Genomic DNA, 10,815 nt, shown 5'->3' with positions numbered 1-10,815 from the left:
TGAGGCTCGAACCCGGGGCCTTGCGCTTGCCAAGTGCTCTACCACTGAGCTAAATCCCCAACCCCCGTATTTTTTTTAAGCCCCAACTTTTGGCCTCCTTAGGATGACTGCTCTTCTATTTTATGAAACATCACGTTGTGACAATCTTCATGCGCACAATAAACAGTCACCTCTGTATTTCTCCATTGGAAATGCCATCAGGTTTGGACAGACGCTCAGTTTCCACTGTCTGCACAGTCCTCCAGAGCCTCAGCAACCCCAAGTAATGTGCTTGCCAAGGACGACCTACTCAGGGCAGGCGCCTCCTCGGGTCGGCTCAGGCTGCCGACTGCAGAGTCGGTTCCTGATCCCGGACCGAAGGCGCTGGTCCCGGTTTCTCCCGCCAGGCCTGGCACTCGGGGGTTGGCCGAGGCAGCTGGAACGCAGGAGCCCTGACTTCCCCGAGACAACAAAGTTTTCCTCGGGGACCTGCCGGCTCGCCACACCCCGGCCGGAGGCCGCTGCGCAGACTAGGCCTTGCCGACTCAGCCCGAGCGCGCTCCCTCGCCGCCCGCCCTCCTTTCCCCTCCCCCGGCGGCGGCGGTTGGCCGCGCGCCTCCGTGCCTCTTCCACCCCCTCCGACCACAAGCGGGCTCCAGGCCCTCTGGGATTGGCTGCGTCAAAGAGCATCGTCTCTCAAGCTCTCTGATTGGCTGCTGTAGGCGCGGGATGCAGTCTCCAATTGGCTCGGTGAGAGCGCCTGCGCGGCGGGGTTCTCGGCCGCCAGCCATTCCTGTGGAGGACTGCGGGCCGTTCGGACGTTTTGCCTGTCGCTGTAGGAGAGATCCCGTCTCTCCGGGAAGGCGGCTACGGCGGCAAAATGAAGATCTTTGTGGGCAATGTCGATGGGGCGGATACGACGCCGGAGGAGCTGGCAGCCCTCTTCGCGCCCTACGGCACGGTCATGAGCTGCGCCGTCATGAAACAGTTTGCCTTCGTGCACATGCGCGAGAGCGCTGGCGCGGTGCGCGCCATCGAGGCCCTGCATGGCCACGAGCTGCGTCCCGGTCGCGCGCTCGTGGTGGAGATGTCGCGCCCAAGGCCCTTGAACACTTGGAAGATTTTCGTGGGCAATGTGTCGGCTGCATGCACAAGCCAGGAGTTGCGCAGCCTCTTCGAGCGCCGTGGACGCGTCATCGAGTGTGACGTGGTAAAAGGTAACGCGGGAGCGCGCTCGGGGGGAGGGGACGCGCGGTGCACCCAGCCTATTAGCCACGCCCCTTGCCCGGGGGTTGGTCCTTGCGGTTGGGAACGGTGGGGACGTGCGCGGGAGCGGGGCCGGAGGTGTTGGGGGCGAGTCGGGTGGAGCCACCCTCCCCTGCGGTCCAGGCAGCATTCATCAAGTGGGAGGAGTCGGCTGGGGCGGGTGCAGTGGCCACTGCGAGCCGAAGCCACGGGGGCTGGGGACGCGCCAGAGGTTTGCGAGTGTACCGGGTTGGGGCGGGGGTGCATTTTCCTGGTTGCAAGGGCCTGGTACCAAACTGAAATTGGGAAGTGACGGGCACCAACCGGACCATGGAGCGGGGAAGATTTCGCCACTTCCCCACTTACTCTCCACACATCGGTCAGATCAAGGGAAGAGGGGAAAAAAGGTGGGGGCTAAAGCCCCAAGGCCTGTTCTGGGGTTCCTTCCTGACGAATATTCCCAAGCGGAAGGTAACGGGGCCCTTGGTCGTTTCTGGGGTTGCAGTCTTTATTAGCATGGTCTGTCATGGATCTGCTTGTACCAGAAGGGCCTTTTCCAAACCCATTTGGCCTTTCAGTATTTGGTGGGTTAGCCTTGGCAGTTTTGTGCTGTCCATTTCTCGCAAGCCCCCCCCCCCCCCCCCCCTTGAAAGCCCTAATTTTGTTTATTTTTGCATGTGGAAGTGGGCTTGTGTTATGAAGCCTTCCCCCATAGCCTTTACCTGCCAGTTGGTGCCTCAGGGCACATCTGTTTTATAGGCTTGGTGAGATTGCCAAGGGCTCTGGTTTGGGGGACGTTGAGAGGCTTGTGGGGTCTCTTGTTAAACTTGAACTAAACATCATTTACTCGTAGTCTTACTTGAATAGCACTTAGGACAGCTCCCTAGATTTTCATTTTCTTTGAGGAAATGTGTCTTTTTGAGACACATTTTAGAGTCTTATTACCGCTTATCTCCTAAATGCTATTCTTTTTGGGTTGGCAAGATTTTATGGGACAACCCAGGCCAGTGTCTATTTCACTAATCAGAGCTGACTTTGCCCTGTCATTTTCAACAGTGCAACCTGGGAGTGATGTCCTGTTCATGCCTTACTTCTGTTGGATTCATATCTGCTCATGCCCTGTGGGAAATTTTGAGGACAGGAAATAAATGCGGGTGTAGATGCTTGCTCATTCTCATCAAATAGTTCATTTGCTATCCAGGAAAGTCACACAGTTTGGGCCATACTTTGTCTTTTCTGTAATGGGGGCGTGTTTAAAGGGTCATAGGGTGTGCATTACTAGGAACACAATTTTACTCTGCATGGATACTGCATTCTGTTTCTTAACTCAGGTTATATGTGGAGTGAGACTGTCTTGCAGACTTTAATAAGCAGACTTTGGTGCATGTAGTTTTACTTCTGCCTAGAATGACAGTGGAAGAGGTGTCACTGTGGGTGCTTGGCCAGCAAAAGGATGGGTGTGTGAGTGCTTAGTGTTGTGTTTAATTTACCTGTCTAGTTCCTTCTGTGGGTTTAGGTAGGCTGGCCACTGGAGCGGAAATCCAGAATTCAGTACCTCAAGGGATAGTCTCCATTGGAATTCATACGGATCAATAAGCTTTCTCAGATGGTAGGTAGGCCAGCAGTTGGCCTGACTTTGGGGCTGACAGTAAGCAGCCGTGAGGGTGGTGGTTGGTAATAACTTCACATATGATGTGAACTCTAGGCGGATTCCCTATGAGAGTTAGAAAGTTTTGTGCATTTTTTTCTTTTGGAAACAAATATTTATAGTAGAACTACTCTAGGCTGATATAACAGACTATATTTTGATTAAAAAAAAGATTTGGTGTGAGGATCTGAACATACTTCCACTGATGCCATTCTCCTTTGGGATGAAAGAGTTTTGGTTTTTCGAGACAGGGTTTCTCTGTGTAGCTTTGCGCCTTTCCTGGAACTCGCTTTGTAGACCAGGCTAGCCTCGAACTCACAGAGATCCGCCTGCCTCTGCCTTCCAAGTTCTGGGATTAAAGGCGTGCGCCACCACCACCTGGCTGGGATGAAAGATTTTTAAAGTTGGGAGTGTACTAGAAGAGACTGGCTCTATAAATACGTTACTCATTTTTGGGAAGGGAGGCTGAGGATGGACAGTTGATTGAGCTGTCAAGTCTTGGAAAAGTACAAAGGCTTGATCTTATATGGAATGGCCAGCTCTTTTTTTTTTTTTTTTTTAAAGATTTATTTATTATGTATATAATGTTCCATCTGCATGTATGCCTGCAAGCCAGAAGAGGGCACCAAATCTCATTATAGATGGTTGTGAGCCACCATGTATGTGGTTACTGGGAATTGAACTCAGAACCTTTAGAAGAGCAGCCAGTGCTCTTAACCACTGAGCCATCTCTCCAGCCCGGCCAGCTCTGTTTTATTTCACAGGGAAAAATATAGTTGCTTGGTTACTTGAGCTTAGGTATGATTTGTAAAACAAAAATCCCCATAGCAACAATAACTATTCTCCACAGCTATATACTGTTGAATGTTCAAAGATGAACAGTTTCAGGAAGCATACAGTTTTCAAGGGAGGTCTGAATATCAGAAATACCTTTTTTTTTTTTTTTTTTTTTGTCAGCCATTCTTTCTGTATACAGCTTTGTAAATTAAGTTAAAAGTGTTTAGTTTTTGTTTGGGGGGGAAAGCTCAGTTTCTAGTATTCTTAGCTTTGGCGCTAGAGAGATTATGGTGCCATCACACCATAGAAGGTCCTGAAAACATCACTTGCTAATCACACCCATTCCCATCCACCACCACCCCTGCACCCCACCTCTAGGGATTCTCTGTGTAGCCCTGGCTGTCCTGAAACTTGCTCTATAGACTAGGCTGGCCTCAAACTCAGAGATCCGCCTGCCTCTGCTTCCAAGTGCTGGGACTAAAGGTGTGCGCCACCACTGCCTGGCCCTACTTGCTAATCTTAATGCAGTGGTTTCTTTAAAGCAGTTCACCAGGCAAGTGTCTCTTTGTCGTCCTAGTAGTGGTTGGGTTCTGAGAGTCTTTGACAGAACTGAGTTTGGCTGCGTACTGTGATGATGAAACTTAGCCCTGTGCAGTCTCATAAACTAGGTGACAGACTTTCTGGGCTTCTGCTAACTGAGGCACATCTTCAGCATGCACATACACACTCTTTTAGGTCTATTTTATAATGTACCTGCATGTATGTAAGTGTGGTACATGCATACCTGATGCTCACAGAAGTCAGAAGACATCTGACCCCATGGAATTGGAGTTAGGGATGGTTGTGAGCCACAGTATGCATGCTGGATGTGGAGTCTGGATTCTCTCCAAGAACTACTGGTCTTGTAGAGAATTCAGAAGTCATCTCTCCAGTCCCTGTCCCTTTTTTGAGACAGTGTTTTATGCAGCCCAACCTGGTTTTGAATTTGCTATGTAGCTGAGAATGGCCTTGAAGTTCTGATCTCAATTACCTCTACCTCCTACAAGCTATTAATGTAGGTATGTACTGCGATGCCCACCTCACACTTCCTTCCTTCTAAGATTAGACTTAGACATTTCCTGATAAAAGTTGACTGTATTTGTATCAGAGGCCTTCCTTCATTATGGCTCATTTGAAAGTACTGTTCCTTTTGTCTTCCTTTTGCCTCCTTTTCCATCCTCCTCCCTTTGCCTTCCCTTTTTTTTTGTGGTATTGGGGGGCAGGTCAAACCAAGGTCCTTATACTTGCTATGCATACACCATCGCTGTGCTACATCCCAGTTCTTTTTTTTTTTTTTTTGGAGCTGAGGATCAAACCCAGGGCCTTGCCCTTGCTAGGCAAATGCTCTACCACTGAGCTAAATCCCCAACCTACATCCCAGTTCCTAAGTCTTTTTTTGTTGAGTTGTTTTGAAGACAGGGTGTCACTATGTTGCACTGGCTGTCCTGGAACTCACTATGTATACCAGGCTGGCCTCGAACTCACAGAGATCCACCGAAGTGCTGGGACTAAAGGTGTTCACCACTACCACTCCCCACTCCTCCTTGCCAGTTCTTAAACCTCAATTTTCTGATTTGCCACTTAATTTAAGCTTTTTTTGTTTGTTTAAAACAGGCCTCACTGAGTAATCTAGGTTGGTCTCCAACCTCTGGTCCTCCTTACCTTTCCTCCTAATTGCTAGGATTATAGGGCTGCTATCACATGCTGGGTAGCACTTTGTTTTTTTTTTTAAACTCAAAACCATGTGTAAGGTGTAGATAATGGGAGATCTAATTTCTCTTGTAAACCCATTGAAATTTTTGTTACATGTTTTTCCTAGCTCATTTTTGAATAGAATGATAAGGAAATGGATGGGTGGTCATGGTGGTGCATGCCTTTATTCATTTACTTATTTAACATTTATTTTTTGTTTGCTGGAGAGATGGCTCAGAGGTTAAGAGCCCTGGCAGCTCTTCTAGAAGTTCTGAGTTCAATTCCCAGCACCCACATGGTGGCTCACAACCATCTGTAATGAAATCTGGTGCCCTCTTCTGGCATGCAGGCATATATGGAGGCAGAAAACTGTATACATAATAAATAAATTTAAAAAAAGATTTATTTTTATTTTTTAAATTATGTGTATATGTGGAGTCTAGAACTAGAGGACATTGAATCCCCTGGAGCTGAAGTTACAGGGAGTTGTGAACCACTTGATATAAATGGACAGAACATGCTCTTAACCACTGAGCCATCTCTTCGGCTCCCATTGTGTGCCTTTAATTCCAACATTTTGCGAGTCAGGCAGGCAGATCTCTATGAGTTGGAGGCTAGTCTGGTCTATGCCAGCCAGGGTTTCATAGTGAGGGAACAAAGTTCAAGGAAACAGTAAGGTTCCTTTGTCATTCAGGGTGTTTGATTGTCTCTTTCCCGATCTACCTTTAAGCTCCAGCTAATCTTGATGTTTTCATTTGGAGTGGGTGTTTCTGCCTGTCATTGCAATTTCCGGGTACCCTTGTCATTCCTGAGGCGAGTTCAGCCCCCCCCCCCCCTTTTGGCAGTGTCTTTGTAGCTCTTGTTGGCTTCTAATTCATCTTCTTTGTGTCTTATCTCCTGAGTGCTGGGGTTGTAGGCAAGCTTTACCACACCTGATCTGTTTTTAAAAGATATCTTAGACCACAACTGCTTTTTTTTGGGGGGGGGCGGGTTTCAAGACAGGGTTTCTCTGTATAGTTTTGCGCCTTTCCTGGAACTTGCTCTGTAGACCAGGCTGGCCTCAAACTCACAGAGATCCGCCTGCCTCTGCCTCCTGAGTGCTGGGATTAAAGGCGTGTGCCACCACCGCCGGGCCACAACTGCTATTTTTAGCTGATTAACCCCCAAAATGGAGATCAGGAATCAAAGGACCAATCAAATACCCTGTGGCTAGGTGCAAAGGAACATTTAGCCTTTCATAATTGTTAAAAAAGTCAGTTTTTGACTATGGGGTCATTGAAGACTAGCATTTGTTGAACTAGGAGCATCAAGCTTGGTGTTCATCTTGTTCTTAAAAACTAAGCCTGGCATAATGGTGCACACCTTTAATCCCAGTACTCAGGAGGCAAAGGCAGGGGCAATTTCTGTGAGTTGGAGACAGCCTGGTCTGCATAGTGTGTTCCAGGACAGCCAGAGCTACACAGTGAGACCCTGTCTCGAACCCCCCTTCACAAAAAGTATTACTTTATGTATATGAATGTTTTGCCTGCATATATGTGTCTATGCAGCTCAGAAGAGGGTGTGGGATTCTTTGGAGCTGGAGTTATAGACAGGTGGTTGTGAGCCACCCATGTGGGTGCTGGGAACCAAATCTGGATCCTCTAAGAACAAGTGCTCTTTACTGCTGATCCAGCTCTCCAGCCTCATTTTGTTCTTTTATTGTATAAAGCAGTTTTCAAGTTTCTGTGGCATTTTTTTTATAGATGAAAAGTAATATTTTCTAGGGAGATAAACCTCTGGTTAGTTTAGGTTTGAAGAATTGTCATAATTCTCCATTATCTACGTCCATTTGCACCTGTAAGGCATTTCTGTCTTCTTACTTGAGGTTGGTAGGGTAAATTTTTCCAATGGGGAATAAATGGTAAGCTCTCTAGGATCACCTCACAAGTCAGTGATGAATGGATCTAAAGCTGGGCCTTGTAGTACAGTTCAGGATCCTTTACATTGTACTGCACTTGGCGTTTGCCTTTTGTTTCTTGGGAGGTGACTATAGGAATAATGTAGATAAGGCATCTCAGAATGAAGTCCTAAAAGTAGGACACTTGTTTGGAGGTCATTCACAATAATCTGTTTTTATAAAAATAGAGCCTTAGTAATTCCATCCAGATAACTCTTCATTTCTTGAACTGATAGGACAAAGATTGGGTCCTGACTCTTGCGTTACTTAAAGTAGCCATAGGTCCAAAATGGAGTTGGGGCAGAACCTTATTTCTCAAGGACAGGTTCCTTTCATTGTTCTTTATATCCTGCTGATAGCATTATGATGGTTTGTGGTATGGATATTATCAAGAATTTCTCCCTTTAAAGTTTCCCTGTGTTGTAGATGGTTAGAGTTCTTAGATCAGTGCCCTGCCTTAGAATTCCTCCTAACACAACTGGCACTGAGAGACCCTTCCGATGTTCAGTCCCTGGCCCTGCTGCCCCCCCCCCCCCATAAAAGCAAGTGCCCCTTAAGGGTAAACCTTACCAGTAAACAGTTTGTTTGTTTGATTTTTGAGCTGGGGATCGAACCCAGGGCCTTATGCTCTACCACTGAGCTAAATCCCCAACCCCCAGTAAACAGTTTTTTAAGGGTAAGGTATTCATTCTTCTGTCCCTTAAAGAGGAAATGGCAGATGAAGCAATGTGGACTTAGATTCCATTCCCATATCTGTTTTTTAAAAAGATTATTTATGTTTAGTCTGCAAGTACATTTGCATATCAGAAGAAAGTATAGGATCCCATGGGACTACATTATAGACAGTTGTGAGCTGCCATGTGGGTGCTGGGAATTGAACCCAGGACCTCTGGAAGAGCAGCCAGTGCTCTTAACCTCTGAGTCATCTCTCCAGCCCCCCATTCTCATATCTTATTGACATTCATAAGGTCTAGCTTTTGTCCAAGTTAATATTTTTAGTCATACAATGTAGTCCTGTCCACAGACTTCTTCTCAGGGCTGAAACAAAGGGGCCTGGAAGAGCTAGCTGGGGCTTTGGTCCTGGCATTAATACATTGATTTACAGCAAGCCACATAGAAACTTTGAGCATGTTTGCCTAAAAGAAAAGATGATGGTCCTTTTCCCTATTGCCTCGCAGGTTTGTTGAGAGGTCCTGTATGTGTTAAGTGGATGTGAAAACTGGAAAGTAATGTGAAAAGGGGAATGTTTCATAGGAGGAATTTTGTGAATGCTTGGTTCTTGCAGTCACTCTGTTTTTCCTAATTGGACCTACACTTTGAATTGAGACATGCCAAAATGTGTGTGGTTGTTTCTAGTGTTTTAAGCTCTTAGCTTCAGATGTGAGTGGTAAGAGGTTATTAGATGTGCTTGAATTGAGAACACTGAGAAATTGAGTGATATAGAAATGCTTTCTGTGTTTGCTTGCTGGTTTATGTTTATAGAAGCTGTGAAGATTTTTATCCTGTGTTGTAGTTCATCTCTGCTTTTCCTTTTCTCACAGAAAGTTAGTTGATTGAGGTGGCAGGGGGATAGGGAAGAAGGTCATAGTCAAAGGTGACTGCTTGAGACAGTTAAGCTTTGTTACTCATCAGCCGCATTTCATGGCATATTCACGTAGAGGAGGGTTTGGAGGCCTGGTTGTAGCTGGCAACAGCTGGGTGCTGTTGTGTGTCCAGTTTGGGACCCAACAGGTAGCATGCCCTGCCCCCCTAATTGCTAACCCTCTGTCTGCTGCTTTATCAGACTACGCGTTTGTTCACATGGAGAAGGAAGCAGATGCCAAAGCCGCCATCGCGCAGCTCAACGGCAAAGAAGTGAAGGGCAAGCGCATCAACGTGGAACTCTCAACCAAGGGGCAGAAGAAGGGGCCTGCCCTGGCTATCCAGTCTGGGGACAAGACCAAGAAACCAGGGGCTGGGGATACAGCATTCCCTGGAACTGGTGGCTTCTCTGCCACCTTCGACTACCAACAGGCTTTTGGCAACAGCACTGGTGGCTTTGATGGGCAAGCCCGTCAGCCCACACCGCCATTCTTTGGTCGCGACCGCAGCCCCCTGCGCCGTTCACCTCCTCGAGCCTCTTATGTGGCTCCTCTGACGGCCCAGCCAGCCACCTACCGGGCCCAACCCTCAGTGTCGCTGGGAGCTGCCTATAGGGCCCAGCCTTCTGCCTCTTTGGGTGTTGGTTATCGGACTCAGCCCATGACAGCCCAGGCAGCCTCTTACCGTGCTCAGCCCTCTGTCTCCCTTGGGGCCCCATACAGGGGTCAGCTGGCCAGCCCTAGTTCCCAGTCTGCTGCTGCAGCTTCCTCACTTGGCCCATATGGTGGAGCCCAGCCCTCAGCCTCAGCCCTTTCCACTTATGGGGGTCAGGCAGCTGCAGCTTCTTCGCTTAACTCCTATGGGGCTCAGGGATCCTCCCTTGCCTCCTATGGTAGCCAGCCATCCTCTTATGGCGCCCAAGCTGCCTCTTCCTATGGGGTTCGTGCAGCAGCTTCTTCCTACAACACACAGGGAGCAGCTTCTTCCCTAGGTTCCTATGGGGCTCAGGCAGCCACCTATGGTGCCCAGTCTGCAGCCACCTCACTAGCTTATGGAGCCCAGGCAGCCTCTTACAGTGCCCAGCCCTCAGCCTCTTACAGTGCCCAGTCTGCCCCATATGCTGCACAACAGGCTGCTTCCTATTCTTCCCAGCCTGCTGCTTATGTGGCACAGCCAGCCACAGCTGCTGCCTATGCTAGCCAGCCAGCTGCCTATGCTGCACAAGCCACTACCCCAATGGCTGGTTCCTACGGGGCTCAACCAGTTGTTCAGACCCAGCTGAATAGTTACGGGGCTCAAGCATCGATGGGCCTGTCAGGCTCATATGGAGCTCAGTCTGCTGCTGCGGCCACTGGCTCCTATGGTGCAGCAGCTGCCTATGGGGCTCAGCCTTCTGCCACCCTGGCAGCTCCTTACCGCACTCAGTCGTCAGCCTCATTGGCTGCTTCCTATGCTGCTCAGCAGCATCCCCAGGCTGCTGCCTCCTACCGTGGCCAGCCGGGCAGTGCCTACGATGGGACAGGCCAGCCGTCAGCAGCCTACCTGTCTATGTCCCAGGGGGCCGTTGCCAACGCCAACAGCACCCCGCCGCCCTATGAGCGTACCCGCCTCTCCCCACCCCGGGCCAGCTACGACGATCCCTACAAAAAGGCTGTCGCCATGTCGAAAAGGTACTGTATGCCCCCCCCGCCTCAGCCCCCAGCTGGGGCTTAGGGCAAGGGGCTGAGGTTGGCATGGGAGGGAAACAGGAGCCATCGGCCCTCCCTTGGTCTTACTTCTGTGGGCTGTCCTAAGGTCATGAGGGTGAGTGTCTGAACATTTCTGGGTTGATACTAACAACCTAGGGGGCCGGGAAACGTCACCATTCTAGGATGGCCTGTTGTGCCATTGGAGCCTCTTTGTGTGGGGTTGGCTCATA

General features: G+C 49.0%; 1 protein-coding gene across 4 annotated transcripts in view; it reads left to right on the top strand.

The window, feature by feature from the left end:
* The first annotated feature begins 739 nt into the window (after positions 1-739).
* Positions 740-10,815, top strand: part of LOC118592411 (RNA-binding protein 14) — a 57,339-nt gene continuing 47,263 nt past the window's right edge. For 2 of the 4 annotated variants that reach the window (XM_036201415.1, XM_036201407.1), the window contains exon 1: positions 753-1,196. In XM_036201415.1, the coding sequence (XP_036057308.1) occupies positions 860-1,196 (337 nt within the window). In that variant the 5' untranslated portion in view covers positions 753-859. Of the gene's footprint in view, positions 1,197-9,099; positions 10,568-10,815 lie in introns of all 4 variants that reach the window. The other 2 variants (XM_036201348.1, XM_036201356.1) reach the window with 2 other exon arrangements.

The sequence above is a fragment of the Onychomys torridus genome, chromosome 1 (assembly GCF_903995425.1).
Source record: "Onychomys torridus chromosome 1, mOncTor1.1, whole genome shotgun sequence".
Taxonomy (NCBI): Eukaryota; Metazoa; Chordata; class Mammalia; order Rodentia; family Cricetidae; genus Onychomys; species Onychomys torridus.
Note: the sequence above shows the minus strand (reverse complement) of the source record. Positions and strands in the feature narration are given on the sequence as shown.